This window comes from Diaphorina citri, unplaced genomic scaffold (genome assembly GCF_000475195.1).
Source record: "Diaphorina citri unplaced genomic scaffold, Diaci psyllid genome assembly version 1.1 scaffold296, whole genome shotgun sequence".
Lineage (NCBI taxonomy): Eukaryota > Metazoa > Arthropoda > Insecta > Hemiptera > Psyllidae > Diaphorina > Diaphorina citri.
The window spans coordinates 177,314-201,046 of record NW_007377732.1 but is presented as its reverse complement, the minus strand read 5'-3'; the positions used below and the strand labels follow the sequence as shown (position 1 = coordinate 201,046).

At 40.2% G+C, this 23,733-nt stretch overlaps 1 protein-coding gene across 2 annotated transcripts in view; it reads left to right on the top strand.

The window, feature by feature from the left end:
* Positions 1 to 23,733, top strand: part of LOC103507212 (superoxide dismutase [Cu-Zn]) — a 57,944-nt gene that overhangs the window by 11,088 nt on the left and 23,123 nt on the right. The window contains exons 2-3 of one of the 2 annotated variants that reach the window (XM_026822137.1): positions 19,395 to 19,457; positions 19,931 to 20,098. The exons of the other annotated variant lie outside the window; for it this stretch is intronic. Coding sequence (XP_026677938.1) covers positions 19,398 to 19,457; positions 19,931 to 20,098 — 228 coding nt within the window. The 5' untranslated portion in view covers positions 19,395 to 19,397. The remainder of the gene's footprint in view (positions 1 to 19,394; positions 19,458 to 19,930; positions 20,099 to 23,733) is intronic. 2 annotated transcript variants of the gene reach the window in all.

Here is a 23,733-nt window from a genome sequence, read left to right as displayed (position 1 = left end):
AATACCTAACCTCTGAGTACCGACCAGGGGCGAGGACAGACCAAACATTCCCAAGGGCCCTCCTGACATTTTTTCTTTGCTGATTTTGCCTATTCCCGCCCCGGGCGGACTTTATCCTAAACAGATAAGGTTAGCTCTCGGAATGGCCTTTCTCCTATCCTAGCTCTCTTCACTTTCGGGACCATAAGAGAGTTACAGTTCCCCTTATGATGAAAGCTCTTAAAAAAAAGTCCTCCCCCTGTGGGAGAGGCCCTGCTTGGTACTACTTACATATTTCTTACGTTAACTACCTTAAGAAGTATCTGCTGGATTTATATTTGCCAGTTAGATTTATAAAACATGAAACATTACAAGACATTTTTTCTTGCCAAGAAGAGACATTAGAGATTCTGCCTTGACTGGACGACTGGAATAGTCAGTCTAGTCAAGACCGTCACGATATGACGGTAAATACCTCTGGATAAAGAAGCAGAAGATGAAGAATCTGGTGTGATAATCACACGACTTTCCTTACCTATTAAAAACTGTTTACCCGCTATCTAGTTAGCTGTTGAGTCATAAAAAAAGCGGTCGAAATAGCGCTAACTGTCCGTTGTTCCACTGTCTTTTTTTTTTCTTCCTCTTTCTTCGTCTTCCTCTTTCTTCTTCTTTTTCTTCTTTCTTCTTCTTTTTCTTTCTTCTTCTTCTTCTTCTTCTTCTTCTTCTTCCTCTTTCTTGTTCTTTTTCTTCTTCTTCTTGAGGTTTGATGGAAAAATTAAAAACTGTAACTGTTTTGAAGTCTTATCGTCCCGATCTCGAAAGCGATGTTTCGAAAAGCCTTTGAAACCAAAGTTGCCCACCACTAGCGCTTACAAGGTAGACATACTCTACCCTCCAAATTGACTATAGGCTAGGTTATATCATTCAATTACAAACTCTTAGTTCTGATCTTAATATTAAATGCTCATTAATCAACTTCGTTCTGATAAATATCTATAGACAATGTTAACTCGGAAAACAAGCTATAAATCCCAACTAATTAGTACAATAAACTTACAGGACAAACCTCAAGCAGACATGAACTACATGATTAGATAATGCATAAATGCATAATGCATAAATGCCTTCAAGGAGTTTAGCGTCCCATTAGATTAGCATAAAAGATCTATTAGGCAGGTCCGGATTTAAAGGGGGCAGGGGGCCCGTTCCCCGCGCCCCCTGGGAATTTTTTTGCTCCTGTGATATGGGCCAAAGTGCCTGTCATTCGGTGACAAGCTACTGCCTCTTTACATTAACCTCATCCAGCCTGTTTGGGGCCGCCGGGAACAGCCAGCCCGCGATTGTCCCTGTTACCTTAAAAGCCCTGTTGAGCGTATACAAATCAAATGGAACTTAACAGGCCTTCTAAGGGCTGAAAAAATATTGGTGAAATCCGCCCTTTTAGTGGATGTGCCAAAATTTCAAAACAAATCAAATTCGAACAGGATGAGAGGTATCACCCAACTTAAATAAACTACTTAAGTACTTATCGCAGAAATTGAACAGCTTTTTTACAGCATTAGTGGATGTGCCTAAAAAAACCTATGGGTAAATCAAAGAACTTTGTTGTATTTACCTACCTATAATTTTTTTACTTTTTTTCTCAATAGTGGAGTGGTTAACACGTTGGATTTTGGATCTGGAAGTTGGTGATTCGACTATTCGAGTAGAACGTAGAAGTCGCTAAATTTATCGAAGTGTATTAAGCTGGAAACTACATTTGAGACAAGCTTAAATGCTTACTTTACACAATTCCCTGGTCCGATTTTTTTTTTTTTTTTGTACTCAAGTGTATAAAAGCCAGGGGAAATGAACAGGCAAATGTCGTGATGCAATGACGTATAAAATAGTTTCAATATTTTTTTTTAATTGCAGAAACTGTCGGGGTTTTTCTCCATATTTTGCTTCGTTGGGGTTTTTTTTTTTCCATTTCGATCTCTTCAGGGCTTTCTAAAGCTTTTTTGAGGTCTGAAAATTCAGCACTTTCATTGTTGCAATTGGACATCCAAGCCTTAAATTTTCGATTCCTGCCCTGGGAATTCCTTAAATTTTCGATTCCTGCCCTGGGAATTTTCGGTACATCCTGTATGTTGACTTCAGCAAATTTGGCATTGGAGTATACAGGGTATTCCACCTTCGTATCCACTATCCAAATATTGAAGCACCATCCTATTTTTTGTTTTTTTTTTTTGTACTTTTTTTTTAATTTTATACCTAAGCAGGGGAAAAGCCCCACTTTTGTACTCAAGTGTATAAAAGCCAGGGGAAAATGAACAGGCAAATGTCGTGATGCAATGACGTATAAAATAGTTTCAATATTTTTTTTTTTTTTAATTGCAGAAACTGTCAGGGATTTTCGCCATATTTTGCTATGTCGGGGTTTTTCTCCATATTTTGCTTCGTTGGGGGTTTTTTTTTTTTTCACTTCGATCTCTTCAGGGCCTTCTAAAGCTTTTGTGAGGTCTAAAAATTCAGCACTTTCATTGTTGCAATTGGACATCCAAGCCTTAAATTTTCGATTCCTGCCCTGGGCGAATTTTCGGTACATCCTGTATGTTGACTTCAGCAAATTTGGCATTGGAGTTTCCTCCTGCTTCCTGCCAAAGATCACGACTTTCCACACCTTCCACCTTCGTATACAGGATTACAGGGTATTCCACCTTCGTATCCACTATCCCAATATTAAAGCACCAAACTTCCTCTTTCTCTTCGCCTTTTCCCGTGTACAGACGGAGTCGGCGTTTTTCGGCAGCCTCTCAATCAGCCCTAACTAGGGCGATTGCTTTGGGCTGACATTAGGTTTTGGCTATAAATTTTACGAGTGGATGCCCTTCGTATCCTTTGCTGTTTCTTTAGCAAGGGAGGGATTAAAGCACTAAACTGGGGATGATTTATTGGTTTTAAACAAGACTTTGATTCTCTATGTGAAAGTGATCAGTCTCTCCTCCCTGAAAGACCCTTTAGGTCGTTCGCGTCGACTCCTCAGGATTAAATCATGTTGTACGATAGTTTTCCACATATCATGAAGGTACATACAAATATCTTGTGGTTTGGTTGACTTCAGCAAATTTGGCATTGGAGTTTCCTCCTGCTTCCTGCCAAAGATCACGACTTTCCACACCTTCCACCTTCGTATACAGGGTTACAGGGTATTCCACCTTCGTATCCACTATCCAAATATTGAAGGACCAAACTTCCTCTTTCTCTTCGCCTTTTCCCGTGTACAGACGGGGTCGGCGTTTTTCGGCAGCCTCTCAATCAGCCCTAACTAGGGCGATTGCTTTGGGCTGACATTTGGTTTTGGCTATAAATTTTACGAGTGGATGCCCTTCGTATCCTTTGCTGTTTCTTTAGCAAGGGAGGAATTAAAACACTAAACTGGGGATGATTTATTGGTTTTAAACAAGACTTTGATTCTCTATGTGAAAGTGATCAGTCTCTCCTCTCCGAAAGACCCTTTAGGTCGTTCCCGTCGACTCCTCAGGTTTAAATCATGTTGTACGATAGTTTCGTACATATCATGAAGGTACATACAAATATCTCATGGTTTAGGGAGGAATTAAAACACTAAACTGGGGATGATTTATTGGTTTTAAACAAGACTTTGATTCTCTATGTGAAAGTGATCAGTCTCTCCTCCTCGAAAGACCCTTTAGGTCGTTCGCGTCGACTCCTCAGGATTAAATCATGTTGTACAATAGTTTTGTACACATCATGACGGTACATACAAATATCTTTATGGTTTATTATTGAATATTGGCTATGTTTACAATATGGTTTGTTGTTCAAGGAGACTGCGTGAGACCTTCACTCTATTGAATATCTTATCGTATATTCTATGTTGAATGTTGACCGAATAAGAATGAGATGTGGCTCCAGGGTGATAATATGCAAAACTTTGCATCACCTATGTGTGAATTGGATATCTACACGCTGAAACTAATGATATGTTCAATGTAGAAGAGAAGATATTGGGCATATGAATTGGATACCTACATTACCAACAACTCTGAAATTAATGAAATTAAATTCAATGAAGAAGAGAGAAGATATTTGGTGAGTAAGGAATGTGTTGGATTGGTTTTAGGGGGAATTATCAGTGCTATTTGATCTTGAAGATCAAGATTTGGTTTGGGGGCCCCTGAATGCCCGGTCCTCCGGTGGGTCTGTGAGGGTGGGATACGCCAGTGCCTCATTGGTTACTTTTCATTGCTCTCTCGGAAATAGACCCAGATATCAATTCAATTCAATTTATTTTTATTGTACATAATATAACATTAAAAATACAACATTTCAATGAATACAATTGTACAACGTCAGTTAGAAAAGATAAGAAAAAGGAGAAAAAAGTAAAAAAATAAAATAATATCTAAAATTAACCTAACCTTAGTGGTGTTAAAAAGATAATAAAAAGATAAAAGGTACTTAATATTAAGATATCCAACCCAAACATACATTCATACATATCACCATGTGAATGAGACCGGTGCACTTGAGCGAAGTCGATTCTATTCTATTTGACCCTGTAAATTGAAATTTTCTTCTAATCCATCTCTGATGATGTGTGAAGAAAGACCTTAAGCTGGAAAAAATCCACACCAACTACAAACATTATTAGTACTTGTCTCAGTATACATAACTATGTAAATGTAACCTACACACCTAAAAAATCTTGAAACTAAAATCACAACAATACATCAACACACATACTTATCCATACATCAGAGTAGGAACGTCAAGGTAAATATTAAGGCTGCGGTTACACTAGATCAGATTTTTAGTGTGAATCTGCGATCTGCGTTTATTAGGGCGTGTTCACACATAGTCGACTGGACGTCGATCGAACACCGTCCACTATTGAAAACCGTCGACAACAGTCATAGACTCGATCGATGGCGATCGACAGCCGGTTGACTATGTTTGGACACACGTTTACACCATAGTCGACCGATCTTTATTCTAAACAGGTATTGTTCTCGGAACGACTGGCTTTGTCATCCTAAACAGAAAAGGTTCGTTCTCGGAACGGCTGGCTTTCTCCTAATCCTGTCGTCCTTCTCTCTTCGCTTTTGGGACGATAAGACCTCGACGATCATACAGTTCCTTCTGTGAAACGAAACCTCAAAGAAGAAGCACTTAATGAAAGACGAATAAGACAAATTTTACCAGTAGAAATGAAAAAGACTTTTGTAAGCTTTGGATGAAAATGCTATTCATCTTGCAAGTATGTATGAAGTGTATCATGAGATAAAAATAATGAAATACAATACAGAATACACATTTATATTACTACAAATAAGAATACCTCCCACTTATCCTGCTAAAATGAGACTGAAAAGTATCAGTGAAAAGTCCCTTTACTCTCTCTCACCTCCCTCCCCCCATCCTTTCTAATGTTGTTTCATGGGGATTTTCTAAAAAAAGAAGGAAGAGGAGGAGGAGGAGGAGGAGGAGGAGGAGGAGGAGGAGGAGAGAAAGAATAAAAATGAAGAAGATGGGAGAAGAACTCGACAAATGTCATTCAGTATCATTCATGTCTGACGCCAGAACCAGAGAGAAAGATGTATAAAAATTTAAATAATCACGAAGTTCTTTTGCAGAGAAGGTGAAGAAGAAGGAGAAGAAAAAGAAAAAGGAGGAGGACGAAATAGAAGATTAAGAAGAAGTCGATAGAGGATTTTTGTGAAAGCTAAGGTTTTATCGCCGCGAAAGCGAAGAAGGAAGACAGGATAGGAGAAAGCCAGCCGTTCCGAGAACGAACCTTATCTGTTCAGAATAAAATCCGCCCCCGGGCTGGAACCGAACCCCAAGCTGTCCCTATTTGTAAGAGCTTTCTGATGTTAGCAAACCTTCATCAAACGGTTAACAATATTTTCTGTAGTAATATTTTCCTTAGGTAGGTTTTTTTAGCAATCTTTCTCTAGGTACCTACTACCTACTGACCTAACAATATTTTTCAAATATTTTTTTTTTTTTTATCTGTAGGTAGGTAATAAACTTATCTTGACAATATTTTCCTCCTTAAGGTTACATACCTAAAAATAGTTTCCTTTCCAATATGTATTTGCTTTTGTCTGTTTACACTTTGGACTTTCCAAGGTTCCATCATCTTTGTTTTTCCGCCGGTCTTAACATAGACAAACTCTTGAGCTTCATCAAATGGGATTTTGTATTGGGATTGGTTTTTTTCTTTCATTTCCACATCCATGTCTTGTTTGTTTTCTAAATTTCCAATTTCCTGTCGGAAGTCTGCGAAAAAGAAGACGAAGAGAATCCGCTGAATTTTTACTTTCTATTATTTGAAAAGTGTTTTGAACCTGTAGGTACGTACGTATACTTTTGCCGGAAATACATTAATAGGTGTACAATTTTGCTAGAAATACATAAATAATACCTAGGTATATAATAATTAGGTGTGTAGGTACCTATTTTTTTTTTTTTTTTTTTTCAAAAAAAAATCCCAAGGTTTTAAAAAATTGGGGGTTTAGGTCCCTTTTTTTTTTTTTTTTTTTTTTCAATATTTGGAATTAAAACAAACAAAGTACAAAAACTCGACGTTCGATTTCGCCTTTTTGTTTGATGGCTTGTTTGTTCCGCAAAAACACTCGAAGGTTTGGGCTGGTTTGGTCTAATTTGGATGAAATCTCGTATACACTTTTTCAGCGCGTTTCATAGAGGGAACTATAACTCTATAACTGATATTGTCGTAGCGTCCCTAAGGCGAAGAGAGAAGGAAGACAGGATAGGAGAAGGGCAGCCGTTCCGAGAACGAACCTTATCTGTTCAGAATAAAATCCGCCATGGGTGGGAATCGAACCCGCGACATAGCGCTTACAAAAGGGGAACGCGCTACCAACCAAGCTAACTAGGCTGGTAGTTTGCCTGCTTGTTCCGCGAAAACACTTTGATTTGGTCCGATTCTAATGAAATTTGTTTAAGTCAATTGATGTTCAATGTTCATAGGTGAAATTCATCTTATATCCATGTTCAATGTTCATATAATAAATATAACCACAAGTTAAATTCTTAACACGTACTCGGACCTACTTACAATTTTCTGCCCCTACAACCCGTAAACCTTGGCGTGAGCCCCGCAATTTCCTCGTCATTAAAGCCTCGCCCTTTCTTCTTCGAATATCCCACGAAGAACGGGGGAAAATCTCTCCTCCCTCTCCTCTCCCTCTCTCCCTTCCCTAATATAAGCCTCAAGGTTTTACATGAATACCGTGCGAAATGGTGGGGCGGGAGGAATCTTTTCCCTCTCTCTCTCTTTCCTTCTTTCTCTCTCTCTCTCTATTTCCTCTCTCTATTCCCTCTCTCTTTCTCTCTCTCTCTATTCCCTCCCTCTCTCCCTCTCTCTTCCTCTCTCTCTCTCTTTCTCTCTCTCTATTTCCTCTCTCTTTCTCTCTCTCTCTATTCCCTCCCTCTCTCCCTCCCTCTCTCCCTCTCTCTTCCTCTCTCTCTTTCTCTCTCTCTATTCCCTCCCTCTCTTCCTCTCTCTTCCCTCTCCCCTTCTACCTCCCCTCCTTTCTTGTAACTTCAATCAAGCCTGCAGGTTTTTCTACGAAATTACAAATATTAGGTACTCCCTCTCTCCCTCTCTGTTCCTCTCTCTCTCTCTCGCTCTCTCTCTCTCTCTCTCTCTCTCTCTCTCTCTCTCTCTTTCTCTCTCTCTCCCTCTCCTCTTTTACTTCCCCTCCTTTCTTGTAACTTCAATCAAGCCTGCAGGTTTTTCTACGAAATTACAAATATCTACCATACGAAGTGGAGGGAAATTTCTCGGCTGACTTGACCTTACGTCCTTACTCGGAAATTTTCCCTCCTAGTCTTCTATTTCTTGGTAACATTGATCCTTCCCTCTTCCTCCTCCTCCTCCTTCTCTTCTTCTTCTTCCTCTACCATACGAAGTGGAGGGAAATTTCTCGGCTGACTTGACCTTGCGTCCTTACTCGGAAATTTTCCCTCCTAGTCTTCTATTTCTTGATAAGATTGATCCTTCCCTCTTCCTCCTCCTCCTCCTCCTCCTCCTCTCCTTTTTACTTTCCTTATCCTATAGGAAGGAAAGTAATGTAATCGGGTCAAATTTTCGATGGTCAGTTTTTAGTGCTAAAACACGTTTTGAGGTCCCTAGCTAGAGCCTAAATCCAAAGTTTCAGCTATTGGTCCGTGTGTGTGTCTGTCTGTCCGTTAAATTTTCGATGGTCAGTTTTTAGTGCCAAAACACGTTTTGAGGTCCCTAGAACCTAAATCCAAAGTTTCAGCCGTTGGTCCGTGTGTGTGTCTGTCTGTCCTGTAAACAAAATATCTCGAGAACGGTAAGAGCTAGAGACTTGAAATTTGGTATGTAGCTGTCAAATGTGACAAGGATGGATGCAACACGAAACTTTTGGTTTAGATCGGTGCAGCGGTTGGCGGCATTTCGGCCGCTTTCTGGCGGTTTTTGGCTCTACTGACTAAACGGTAAGAGATATCGAAAAAGTTACAATTGAAGACCCCCCAAAATCATACCTAAAACCCCCAAAAAAGTACTTTTCATTACCATCGGAGTAACGGTTAGCTGTATTTTGACAATATCTCGAGAACGGTAAGAGCTAGAGACTTAAAATTTGGTATGTAGCTGTCAAATGTGACAAGGATGCGACACAAAACTTTTGGTTTAGATTGGTGCGGCGGTTGGCGGCATTTCGGCCGCTTTCTGGCGGTTTTTGGCTCTACTGACTAAACGGTAAGAGATGTCGAAAAAGTTACAATTGAAGACCCCCCAAAATCATACCTAAAACCCCCTAAAAAGTAGTTTTCATTACCATCGGAGTTGATCGGAGTAACGGTTAGCTGTATTTTGATCTCATTTTAGCCGTTTTCGACCGCTTTTTGGTGGTTTTCAGCACTACCGACTAAACGGTTAGAGATATCGAGAAAGTTATAAGAGGAGACCCCCAAAATCATACCTGAGAAACCCAGCTAAGCATAATTTAATAGGATAAGGAAAGTCGTGTGATGTTCACACCAGATTTTTCATCTTCTTTTTCTTCCACCTCCTCCTACTCTTCTTCTTCCTCCTCCTTCTCCTCCCCTTGTGTTTTTTCCTCGGCCTCTTCTTGAATCTCCGCCTCCAAAAGTTCAGAATCATCCTGGTCTATCGCCCCGCTACAAAAAATTGGGGTCACCCTATAGTTTTGATACAAGACGATTTAAATTTAGATCATGGTCCATGCACAAAAAGCAATTCATTTTATTCATTGTACCGAATTTTACAATATATCTAACCAACTCGTACAAGAAATTAATTAATTTAGAATAATGAAGCATTTCTTGGTGTATTTTTACTTTCCTTATCCTAATTTTTTTTTTTTTTTTTTTTTTTTTTTTTTTTTTTTTTTTATGGGAAATCGAGCATTTTTTTTGTCTCAGTGTGAAGAGCAACGAAACAAGTAGGTAGGTACTACATTATTTGTCCATCCCGTAGCATGCCCATCCCGTAGTATGTCTCTCATGTTGTTTCCCTACTATATTTTTCTTTACCAAGAGACATCCTTTTCTTTTGTTTCAATGCATTTGTTGCCTGCATAGCGTTAATAACTAGCTAGACAGCAGGGCAGTTTACAGGGAGGTTCATCCGGTCCCGAGCCTAAGGTTCGTCAAGGGGGTTCCGTTTGTCCGAAGCCAGAAAAAGCAGTTAAAAAAAGGTTTGATAGAGGGAACTGTAACTGCTATGGTCTTATCGTCCCGAAAGCGAAGAGAGAAGGAAGATAGGATATATAATTTAATAGGATAAGGAAAGTCGTGTGATGTTCACACCAGATTTTTCATCTTCTTTTTCTTCCACCTCCTCCTCCTCTTCTTCTTGCTCCTCCTTCTCCTCCCCTTGTGTTTTTTCCTCGGCCTCTTCTTTAATCTCCGCCTCCAAAAGTTCAGAATCATCCTGGTCTATCGCCCCGCTACAAAAATTTGGGGTCACCCTATAGTTTTGATACAAGATGATTTAAATTTAGATCATGGTCCATGCACAAAAACCAATTCATTTTATTCATTGTACCGAATTTTAATACAATATACCTAACTAACTCGTACAAGAAATTAATTAATTTTGAATAATGAAGCATTTCTTGGTGTATTTTTACTTTCCTTATCCTAATAATGGGTGGTATAGGAAGTAATATTGATGTACTGTTAGTCCAGGAATAATAACTCGCTTACTTACCATTCAGAAGGTCTCGTCAGTAAAGGAGCAGAATATTATAGTCATTATCCTCACAAGGCTGAGAGCATCCCAAATTCCAAGCCCAGAACCGGAGAAAACTTCGAACTCGCCGGGAAAAGAACTCAGGACCTCTGGCGCAAAGTCCAAACTTAGGCGCGGGGCCCCCAGGACCTACCCCCCTCCCTACTAGAAAACACTTCTATACCTGCCTAATTCATTTGTATCAATCATCATTACCGGATTACGAGTTTTGTTATTAAAATGTATTTTGCCGTTTCAGTTCTTTACACATTGAAGTTTTAATGTTTGTGAGCACATCTTTCATGCAAAATATCATGCAACATTCTTTTTTTTTAGAAAAAAAAAAAACCATAATATCTAGTGTAAGTCCTCAAAGCGCGGGGCCCGTGGCAGTCTGCCATTCTGCCTTATGGGTAATCCGGCCCTGTATAGTCAAATTGTCCTCACAAGGCTGAGAGCATCCCAAATTCCAAGCCCAGAACCGCAGAAAACTTCGAACTCGCCGGGAAAAGAACTCAGGACCTCTGGCGCAAAGTCCAAACTTAGTACCTACGAAAACGAAAGCTATACCTATTCAGTATTTACGGGGGGGGGGGTTCATCCGGTCCCGAGCCTAAGGCTCGTCAAGGGGGTTCCGTTTGTCCAAAGCCGGAAAAAGCAGTTAAAAAAATCTAGTGTGAACATCACACGACTTTCCTTATCCTATTGAATGGTGCTTATTTGGGTGTTCTGTTGTAACAATTACAATATCTGTAACCGTATTATGTATCTATGTAGGTAATCTGAGCGCCCCGCAAGGCAGTGTGCCAGGCCAAGTTCCAGTAAGCACCCCTGTGTATCTTTATACAAACCGATTTCGATAGGTTTTCCCACCTTCATAATATTAGATCGGGTTCCATTTACTCATAGGTAGGTATATGAGGGTAATCAACTCTTGTAGACAAGGAAATTCGTGTGCTATTCACACCAGATATTTTTTTCTTCTTTACCACAACCTAGTGTGAGGTGTAAGGTTTTTTTTATTTTGGCACTAAAAACTGGCCATCGAAAATTTGACCCGATTACATTACTTTCCTTCCTATAGGATAAGGAAAGTAAAAAGGTTTGATAGAGGGAGCTGTAACTGCTAAGGTCTTATCGTCCCGAAAGCGAAGAGAGAAGGAAGACAGGATAGGAGAAAGCCAGCCGTTCCTATTATGTATCTATGTAGGTAATCTGAGCGCCCCGCAAGGCAGTGTGCCAGGCCAAGTTCCAGTAAGCACCCCTGTGTATCTTTATACGAACCGATTCGATAGGTTTTCCCACCTTCATATTAGATCGGGTTCCAAATTTATACTCATAGGTACCTATAGGTATGAGGGTAATCAACTCTTGTAGACAAGGAAATTCGTGTGCTATTCACACCAGATATTTTTTTCTATACCACAACCTAGTGTGAGGTGTAAGGTTTTTTATTTTTTATTAATGTTGGCTATTATAATATTGATTGTTATTGATTAGGTTAGAGTTTTCAGACCAGCTTTACACCTTACAGGATCCAATTTTGACAAGGTTTTTCAATTTCAAGAAAAAAAAAATCCAAACTTTTTTATAGGAGCTTTAATACAGGGAACTTATTCCAAGGTCTATTGATTAGGTTAGAGTTTTCAGACCAGCTTTACACCTTACAGGATCCAATTTTGACAAGGTGTTTCAATTTCAAGAAAAAAAAAAAATCCAAACTTTTTTATAGGAGCTTTAATACAGGGAACTGTAAATTCCAAGGTCCTATCGTCCTGATTTCGAAGTGAGAAAGAGGACAGGATAGGAGAAAGCAAACCGTTCTGAGAACGAACTGTGATCAGGATAAAATTCGCACCGTGCGGGAAACGATCCCGCGACCTAGCGCTTACAAAGTAGTCCTACCCTTCAAGCTAACTAGACTACTGAGTAAGTTTTATATTAAAACTCTACTTATAAGTCTTATAACGTTTTATTTTATAACTGTATAACGTTTTGTTTCGGACAGCAACAGTACCCGTTCGTTATAAATATACCAAGAGACATCCTTTTCTTTTGTTTCAATGCATTTGTTGCCTGCATAGCGTTAATAACTAGCTAGACAGCAGGGCAGTTTACAGGGGGGGTTCATCCGGTCCCAAGGTTCTGAGAACGAACTGTGATCAGGATAAAATTCGCACCGTGCGGGAAACGATCCCGCGACCTAGCGCTTACAAAGTAGTCCTACCCTACCCTTCAAGCTAACTAGACTACTGAGTTAGTTCTTCCTGGAACAATAGATTAGTTGCGCTTACTTGGGTAATGTTTCAAGAAAAAGTTATATCTTTTTTTCTGTAATATATTTTTTTCATATTATTTTTTAAATGTAAATAAAATTAATAAAAAAAAACCCCTATCTGTGCAAATAAATCACATTCTTATCTCTGTTAAACCACTATTAATCTTTGCTAAACCTTTATCAATCTTGCTGTTTCCCACTACTCAATAGTAGGTGTATGTTTGTCTTGTGGTTCTGGTACTCGTTCTATCTAGGTCAAGGTCCTTGGTTCGAAATGATATAGAGTCAAGTTCGATCTAGTTATTAAATATTGAGATCTATAAGTATCTGATTAAATCTTTATGACTAGAATAGAGTGCCAACATCGTTAGAGCTCGTTCCCACTTGTCATTCGGAAAAAAATCGTGTCGTGTGTAGTGGAACACTCTCATTTAAATTACAGAGTGCCAACATCGTTAGAGCTCGTTCCCACTTGTCATTCGGAAAAAAATCGTGTCGTGTGTAGTGGAACACTCTCATTTAAATTACTTTGCCTATTAGGACATTCGGGAAAATAAATCCTGTGAAACTGACGATAAGTGTGAACGGACTCTTAATATCTCGATTTTATTTTGTGTTCAACTTTTTCGAACCCACGCCGTCCTGATTACCGAACCAACCGTCCAAAACTTGAAGGGGTATTTCATTAGTGGATGCGCCAATTTTACTATTTTACCGCTATTACATCTTTCAATTTTAACCAGCCCCAGCGGCCTGCGGCCCGACTAAATGGCCGATCTTACCACTGCAAGTTAACACAGTGTCAAGGGTTTTCTTTGACGTCCCCCATTTGATTTACACAGGCCAGCATTTCTTGAACTCTGTGAATTAACTGAAAACTCTCTGTGCTAAGGTCGGACCTTAGCCAGCCTAGTTAGCTTAGTTGGTAGTGCGTCTGCCTTGTAAGCGCTAGGCCGCGGGCTCGATTCCCGCCCCGGGGCGGATTTTATCCTAAACAAGTAAGGTTCGTTCTCGGAACGGCTGGCTTTATCCTATCCTGTCTTTCTCTTCGCTTTGAGGACGATAAGACCATAGCAGTTAGAGTTCCCTCTATCAAACCTCTTAAAAAACGACATTTTTCGATCCTCAGAATATGTTGGTAGCTACGCGAACTTTGGGTGACCCCAAAAGTGTCTCTCTTCCGAGTTCTAAAGTTTATTGAACCCTTGGAAAATCACCAGCACCTGTCATCTACAAACATCTCATATGTAGCTATGCATCCTGCCCCCGATCCTTGATTAAGAACGCCCCTCCAGCCCTCCACCCCTGATTGCGCCAATTATAGCATTGTAAAGACAATGCGTTAGAGCGGAAAATGAGGAAATGACATTTTCAAGAAACACTCGTAGCACTGCGGAAGGGGAAGAAAAGGGGGGGGAGATAATAAGAGAGATTTGAAGGGGAGGAAGTAGGGGAGGATAATATGGAGGGGTAGAATAAGAGAAAACTGGGAAGAGGGGAGGATAATAAAGATTTGGAGGGGAGGGGTGGAACAAGAGTAGGAGAAGAGAAGGATATAAGAACATAGTAAGACAACATCGGAGATTTAGCTAACGTTAGGTAGGTGGATGGGTGAATGGGTGGGGGTGCAAAATTTGTTCAACTTCCCCTCCCAACCTCCCCTCCAAACACATGTTCCACATAAATTATTCAAATGTGCTGTGTTTTCTTCCTGTAATGCTGTTGTTTTAGTGATAGTTTTGGGGTGGGGTGTGTGAGAGAGAAGGAAAGTAGGGGAGAGAGAGAGAGAGCGGAAGAGAGAGAGAGACAGACAGAGAGAGAGGGAGACAGTAAATGATGTGAGCTTTGATTAACATTGTCGTCTGGGTGCCAAAAAGCGGTCAAAATACCGCCAACCGCAGCACCTATTTTAACCAAACGTTAGCCTTACCGTTCTCGAAATATTTTGTTTACAGACACACACACGGACCAATGGCTGAAACTTTGGATTTAGGCTCTAGGGACCTCAAAACGTGTTTTGACACTAAAAACTGACCATCGAAAATTTGACCCGATTACATTACTTTCCTTCCTATAGGATAAGGAAAGTAAAAAGGGAGAATAGGTTTGAAGAGATCCTGTAACATAAATAGAAGAGAATATAGAAAAAATAAACGAAACAAAAAAGAATAAAAACAGAAACAAAGAACAAATAAGGTAGTGAAGAGAACAGTTATTCTGATGGGAGGGTGGGGACCTGGCTGTAATGGTGGGTCCAGACTTGTGCAATGCAATGAAATTCGTTAGTTTGGACGTGTTTGAGAAAGTTGCAGCAAAGTTTTTTGAACATTGCAGCAAACGTTTGTGGGTATCCGAGAGGTTGGCGGTTTTCTGGCGAATGTCTTTGATGTGCGTTGCACTAGTTTGGACGTGTTTGCAAAGCATCGTGCAATGCAATGCAAATGATGTACCTACTATAGGCCATTACTAGTTGAGTATCGGTATTCTCGGATACATGAAAATTCTCGGATACATGAAAAACGTTCGCATTCGTCAGATTTGATTTAATGGCTAGTAATGGCCTATAGTAGGTACATCATTTGCATTGCATTGCACGATGCTTTGCAAACACGTCCAAACTAGTGCAACGCACATCAAAGACATTCGCCAGAAAACCGCCAACCTCTCGGATACCCACAAACGTTTGCTGCAATGTTCAAAAAACTTTGCTGCAACTTTCTCAAACACGTCCAAACTAACGAATTTCATTGCATTGCATGTTGCATTGCACGTTGCATTGCACAAGTCTGGACCCACCATTAGGCTCGTAAAGGGGGTTCCGTTTGTCCGAAGCCAGAAAGAGCAGTTAAAAAAAAAGGTTTGATAGAGGGAACTGTAACTGCTAAGGTCTTATCGTCCCGAAAGCGAAGAGAGAAGGAAGACAGGAGAAAGCCAGCCGTTCGGAGAACGAACATGATCCGTTCAGGATGAAATCGGGCGGGAATTGAACCCACGGCCTAGCACTTACAAGGCAGACGCGCTACCGACGAAGCTAACTAGGCTGGCTTTATCCTATTCTTTAGTGGCAACCTCTTTGGTGGCTATTACCATTAATATCTTTTTAAGTACAAATTTTTGTCGATGGTGGGATTCGAACCCGGGACCTTCTGCTTGGCAAGCAAGCGCGTTACCACTGGACCAACCGTGCCCCCCGATATTACCGATATTATTTATTTGCCGATATTACCTACACACTATCCCCGATTTCAGTTACACCCTGTATTGTATCGTTTACGCTGCATGTTCCTACAGCGAGTAGCTTTGATATGAAATACAGTACCAATAAACAACTTGGCCATCACCAGAAGAATTATAACCTCTTGGTGAGGTCAGGATGGTGAGCCAGTGCAGGAGATAAAAAAGAACCATCTATAAGGCAATTCCCCTTTTCTGCTTATCCTATATCCTGCTTAAGTGCTTACTCTTGAAATCTTTCAAGTAAATACAGTGGAACCTCGATTATTTCAACTCTCTATTACTTCAACCCCACAAAATGAGTTCAAAATAGGGTATTTATTAACCATTTTGTTCTTTTGTATCTCAATTTTGCCCCCTTTTCCATTGTTTTATACGGGATTTCAATTATTTCAACTTTCGATCATTTCAACCACCCCCGGTCCCAATTAGTTGAAATAATCGAGGTTCTACTGTACCTATATATACCTACTTATGATTAACAAAATCACCTAATATGAATGTCCTCTGATTTTTTCATTGGTTTTCTAGCTGCATCCACTAATGCTGAATAATAGTTGTTCATCATAGGTAATTTAGACACATCCACTCATCTTGTTTGTATTTCCTTTCATTAGTTTTTTTTTCGATTTAGGCGCATCCACTAATCAAGCGTAAATCAGGTATAAGTAGTTTTGCTCATTACCAGCCTAGTTAGCTTAGTTGGTAGTGCGTCTGCCTTGTAAGCGCTAGGCCGCGAGTTCGATTCCCGCCCGGGGCGGATTTTATCCTGATGGGATAATGTTCGTTCTCGGAACGGCTGGCTTTCTCCTATCCTGTCTTCCTTCTCTCTTCGATTTCTGGACGATAAGACCATAGCAGTTACAGTTCCCTCTGTCAAACCTCTAAAAAAAAAAAAATAATAGGTATTTTGAAATATGCCCAAGATTCGTATAAGCTTAACCCACCTTTTGGGGTAGTTACCCCTACACCTGAGCCTCAGAGTGGGCTTTTTGTGTATGGGGTTAGGCTATACGCCCTAAGAATTTGGCCATGCCTCGGGATGAACTAGCGGGATTCCGGAGCGAAGCGACGGAATTCAGCTAGTATATATATAAAAAAAACACTCGGAAAAAGGCGAAGAAGAATTTGGCAATTTTTATTTTCATCAGTAAATTTTGTTACCGGGCAGTTATTGTTACTCCAGTTATTGTAACACTCCTGACCGCTAGTAGAAAGTAGAATCTTGAATTTAGGATTCAGGACATGAGGACCAAAAACTCGGGTTCAGGTTCATACATCATTTTGGACACCTGACACTTTGAACTCTAAACAAGTGACCTCACTGTATTTATGTTAGGTCGATTGTATTTATGTTGGGTCGATTGTATTTAGCCCAAGTGTATTAGAAACATAATAATTATTATATTTAATGCACCCCATTGTTATTTTGATCTCAAAAACAATAGGGGATCTTCTCCTATCAGTTCTTCACAGTCTCAGTTGAGACCTGTCAGCAATATTTTGGACCGGTTGACATGTGTGATCCCTGTTTCGGACTCAGGTCAACAAGGGTCCGTTTAACAACTCGTTAGGTAAATTTTACTGGGTACCTACTGGGTACTATGCCGACAGTATAAATAAGGTATATTAAATATTTGTAACAACAATATTATTAAAATGTTGCAATGAGGGCCCAGGCCCACTGTTGAAGCTAGTCCCGCGGGGCCGGGGCTGTGTTCGGCCCTGGCTAGATCGACCTGAGTACTCATAGCATGACAAGTAGCAATTAATTTCTCCCGAAGTAAATTTAAATTGTTTTCCAAACTAAAGCCAAAGTTTCCGGTTTTTGAATTCGGCCCAAGATTCCAAGACACATTGGTGTGTTAAACGTTGGTCCTCTTCGGTGCTTCAGCCAATAGATAATTGTGGTTTTTTAAAGGAACAAGGTTACGGGGTACGGTTGGTCCAGTCGTAACGCGCTTGCGTGCCATACCGGTTTTTGAATTCGGCCCAAGATTCCAAGACACATTGGTGTGTTAACGTTGGTCCTCTTCGGTGCTTCAGCCAATAGATAATTGTGGTTTTTTAAAGGAACAAGGTTACGGGGTACGGTACCCCGCCGGGAATCGAACCCGGGTCTCCCGCGTGCAAGGCGAGTGCAGTGACCACTACGTCATGGGAGCTGACTAGACTTCTGATTGTCGAACTTTTGAGGCATGACTTATGTAGTAATGTGCATGGTGATGGAAATTAGTGCCCTACACGCCTTACACTTGACTTTAGACCACGCTACGCCACTGGTCTATACATAGTGTGGGTACCTAGGAGTTACTAACTATACATACATACTACCTATGTAAGACTCTGAGGAGTTGGTATTTCAAGTCCTTTGAGGCTGAAATAGGTAGTACCTAGAACTTGTGAGGGCTGTCCAAAAACAATGGCAGACTAAGTACCTCTGACTGCGGGGGTAAAATTACAATACCTTATTATTTAGACTGCGGGTTTCAAGGGATTTTTCAGTCTCATACATATATTATGTGTCTATACATAGCAGTATAAACGAGGTATATTCTCAGAGCGGCTGGCTTTTTTTTATGAGGTTTGATAGAGGGAACTGTAACTGCTAGAGTCTTAAATATCTAAGAGAGAAGGGAGACAGGAAAGCTAGCAGTTCCGAGAACGAACCTTATCCCTTCAGGATAAAATCCGCCCCGGGCGGGAATGGAACCCGCGGCCTAGAGCTTACAAGGCACCAACCAAGCTACCTAGGCTGGCGGCTGACTTTCTCCTATCTTGTCTTCCTTAATGCTTCGCCTGGCATTGGAACCCGCGATTCCGCGGAACCTTATCCCTTCAGGATAAAATCCGCCCCGGGCGGGAATGGAACCCGCGGCCTAGAGCTTACAAGGCACCAACCAAGCTAACTAGGCTGGCGGCTGGCTTTTGTCCTATCTTGTCTTCCTTAGAGAACTATGGTTCGCCTGGCATTCGTACCCGCGATCTTTTTGTCCGCGATTCCGCCAAGTTGCCTTGCACAGCTCTGTCCTATGCGACATGATGGTCTATTACTACTGCAGTTAATGTTACCAAGACCTCTGTACCATCTGGGTTCAACTTCTTCCATACAGACTGTTTATTCAGCAAACTCTAATAATGAAAGTAAAGGAGATCGTGGCTTGCAGATTTACTTTGTAAATATAGAGTGCGGGTCCGGTTGAATTTGTGTGAGTTTGCGAGCATTCAAGTTGTTGTTGTTGTTGTTGTTGTTGTTGTTGTTGTTGTTGTTGTTGTTGTTGTGGTGTATATACCATTTAATTTTGTGTTGACGCACCATATTAAATTAAAATAAATAAAAACTCAACTTCTTCCATACAGACTGTTTATTCAGCAAACTCTAATAATGAAAGTAAAGGAGATCGTGGCTTGCAGATTTACTTTGTAAATAGATTGCGGGTCCGGTTGAATTTGTGTGAGCTTGCGAGCAATGACCAGATTTTCTACATTTACCGTAACATATATACCATTTAATTTTGTGTTGAGGCACCATTTAATTTTGTGTTGACGGGCTTCCAGCTTCTAGTCGATATTGATTGACTTCGGTCGAGTGTAGTATGGACTCACCTTAATAATGGATAATTATTTATCTTTCTGTTTCAGATCATGTGGACGACACTCGCTCCTGTTTTCTTCTCATTTCTAGTCGTACAAGTGCTTTCTGAGGTAAGAAAATTCTCTCTTTATTACCTTACATACATAATATATGGTAAATAAGGGAACTATATCTCTTTATTACCTAATTTACATTATATTGGTAAAAATTCTCTAGGTTTCTTTCCCACCTTTTCTTCAAAGATGTTTGACAGAGGGAACTGTAACTGCCAACGTCTTATGGTCCCGAAATCGAAGAGAGAAGGAAGACAGGATAGGAGAAAGCCAGCCGTTCCGAGAACGAACCTTATGGTGTTTAGGATAAAGTTCGCCCAGGGCTTTTCTCCCTCAAGTCGTGATTCAGTATTCACACAATCCTTCCACCTTTTCTTCGAGCATGAGGCACACACTAGGGCTGCCTGGAAGGGACTAACAAGAAACGCCAACCTTGTCCTAGGAAGGGCGAGGGAGGCCTAACACAAGGCCTTTCCTATAAATAGGATAAGGAAACTAAAATTCTCACTAAAATTCTCTGTTTTCCACAGGATTTCGCCGGCAAAATCGTGGCGGTGGCCGTGTTGAGGCCGTACGCCTCGTCCCCCTCCGTCACCTCCCCGTCCGGCAACGTCACATTCATTCAGCACGACGACGGTACAGTGACGGTCAAAGGTTTCGTGACGGGACTCAAGAAGAACACCGCCGGGAGTCAGGAAGCTGGGGGTTTTTTTTTTTTTTTTTTTTTTTTTCGCTCGCCAAGTCAAGTAGTCAACGCATTTATTAAGAAGAAGGATATCTTCCAAAAAGTGTGGCCGCGTGTATACTCGTTTAAAGTAAGGCCCGTCTCGCCCGTTTTCTTTTGAGCGCCAATTCCAGGTTCTTTAAAGCCTGTCGCACATTAGAAGCGTAGTCTCGCGACTTTTGGTAGTACGTAGGTAGTCGCCTGGAAAACCAAACCTATGTAAATGATGGCGAGTCTATGTATAGAGAGTGACTATCATTTTTATAGGTTTGGTTTTGCAGGCGCCTACGCGCTAGTAAAAGTCGCACGTTTACGCTTCTAATGTGCGACGGACTTTAAAGAACCTGGAAGTAGAAAAAAAAGGAAAATTCCGTTGGTCCTCATTTTTCCTGCTCTATGACTTTGAAACACCACCCAAGTAAGAGCAACTGATCTATTGCAGATACAAATTTCTTGACCCCGCCGGGAATCGAACCCGGGTCTCCCGCGTGCAAGGCGAGTGCAGTGACCACTACGCCAACTTGACCCCGCCGGGAATCGAACCCGGGTCTCCCGCGTGCAAGGCGAGTGCAGTGACCACTACGCCATGGGAGCTGACTAGACTTGGCGAACTTTTGAGGACCTAGAACTTAGACCTGCGCGAGGGTTGTGCGAGCCTCGGGGGACACTACAACCCCCAGCAGGTAAGAATAAAGGGAGTTTTGTGCTTAAGAACGATAGGTATATTATTTTATATTGATGAGAAAGATTTCTAACTTGAGCTTTCAGAGAAAGCTTGGGGTCTTTAGGGTGAAGAGGGAGGGTTGTGCTAGCCTCGGGCCTAGAACTTACCAACCCTGTATTTGATTGATTTCTAATTCCAATATGTATTTCAAGATAAATAGACATTGGAATGACATTAATATTGAAATTAGTATCTATTGTTACTCTTAGCGAGGGCAGCTGACCTACCATCTGGTAATCTTGGGTGACACATGGATAAATAATAGTGACAATACGTATGTAGGTATAGTTAGGTACCTACTTCGCCAGAAAATAAATAACAGCTTGTCGGTGCATCTAATGATGAAAGGTGCAACTACAACATCTGAATAAACTTTGAAAACGGGATACCATGTCAAGTACTAATTAATACTAAAATAAGAAGAGAATAAGTCTTCAATTGACTAAATAATTTAGTCAAGTGAAGACTTTATTCTCTTCTTATTTTAGTACAACATCTGAATTCGATTTATTTATTTTTCTAAGAGAAAAAAGTAGTGACAATACGTATGTAGGTATAGTTAGGTACCTACTTCGCCAGAAAATAAATAACAGCTTGTCGGTGCATCTAATGATGAAAGGTCCAACTACAACATCTGAATAAACTTTGAAAACGGGATACCATGTCAAGTACTAATAAAATTAATACTAAAATAAGAAGAGAATAAGTCTTCAATTGACTAAATAATTTAGTCAAGTGAAGACTTATTCTCTTCTTATCTTAGTACAACATCTGAATTAGACCGATTTGAAATATACGGTCGAATGGACTGGAAATTGGAACACATCACATGCCTTTTAAGACACATTCCATTTGTCAAGGGTCTAGGTTTTACTTGCCCTTAGGATCAATAATTTAATTTGAAGAAACCATTTACTGATGAAAATTTTTATTTTATTAGGATTGAACCCATACCCTCCTGTTTACCAGACGAGCGTCTTGGCCACTACACCACCGAGGCAGGCATGTGAATTTTTTCCTCGTTAACGACGATATAATGTAATGTATGTTCACCATATCTTTCTTAATAGATAGAATTAGAGAACCTTTTTAATTTTCAATAGCAACGTAGAAAAAGATATAACATTTTTTGAAAATAAGAAACAGCGAGAAGTTATACTATGAAAATAACGCGAAATTCGACTAAATTGTTGCATATTGCATACACAGAAACATGTACAATTGTACATGTATGTCTGTCTGTTACGGCGCTGTTACTCTGATGGACCTTTTGATGTCCTCTTTTCACGAAAAACCGGCTTGACCGATTTTGATGAAATTTTTTGTGGTTGATGAGAAGAGGACTGAGGTTGACATAGGCTATGTGAATTTGTCATATTCTATCCCGATTCAAAATGGCAGCACCTCAAAGTTATGACTCTTATGCCACGCTGATCCCGTACAAAGGACGGGTCAACCACTAGTAACATAATAGCATACAAGGACATTATTACTAAACCGCAGTGATTTTATTAATGCTTACTCATCGGATTTAACCTCTTCTTAATTGGCTTTTATTTAAGTGGGCCAATAAATGGTACGTTTTTTAGGTGGGCGAATAAATGGTACACTTACCCTATTTTTTTATTTTTTCAAAGAGAAAAAAGCCCTTTGAAAAATACCCAAGTGATTTCCAAATAGGTACGACATTTTTCGTCTTAAACGACGATTTAAATGTAAATGCAGTTTCTTTGTGTTATTATGTCACAACTTTGGTGCTCACTGCAGCATTGTAGGATTTTCCCACTATCTCAATAATATGCCACGCTGATCCCGTACAAAGGACGGGTCAACCACTAGTAACATAATAACATACAAGGACATTATTACTATACCGCAGTGATTTTATTAATGCTTACTCATCCGATTTAACTTCTTTTTAATTCGCTTTTATTCAAGTATTTATTTTATTTATTTTTATTTTTTCTAAGAGAAAAAAGCCCTTTGAAAAATACCCAAGTGATTTCCAAATAGGTAGAATAGAATAGAATATATCTTGTTTATCCTGCCCGAATAGGACTGAAAAGTCCCTTTACCCCAGCAGTCTAAACAAGGTCTCGTATATTTGATGGGTTAAACTGTTAAAGAACAATACATACAACTAAGGTAGAATAGAATAGAATAGAATAGAATATACCTTGTTTATCCTGCTCGAATGAGACTAAAAAGTCCCTTTACCTTAGCAGTCTAAACAAGGTCTCGTATATTTGATGGGTTAAAGAATAATACATACAACTAAGGTACGACATTTTTCGTCTTAAACGACGATATAGGTAATGTAATGTATGTTCGCTGTATAACATACAAGCACATTATTACTACTGCCAGTGATTTTATTAATGCTCAGCGGATTTGAAACTTTACATTCTCAACTTCTGGCCCCGAGGCAGAGCTGTTAATCTCCTGTCCTGACTTGAAACCTTATACAGAATGGATGTGGCCAGGAGATTCGAACGAAGCGCGGTTTTTATTTTTATTATCTATTTCTTTTTTTCCCCCCTTTAGGGATGAACTTAAAAAAAAAAATAATAATACCGCTTTTGCATTACTTCAAGGCAAATTTTTACGTACATCCATGTCTAATGTCCAAGAACGGAAAAGTTCGGTTAGAAAATTTCCACTCTGGCCGGGATTCAAACCCAGTACCTCCAGGTTGAGAGTCAGTGTTCTTGACCACTCAGCCTCAGGCCTAGTCAGACTGCTCAAGAGCTACTGACGTCTGCCATGAATCCATGTAAGCGCTAGGATGTGGGTGCGATTATCGCCCGCGGCGAACTTTATCAAAAGCCATTTTTTTTTTTTTTTTTTTTTTTTTAAAAATGGGGGTTCCCCCCCCGTTTTTTTTT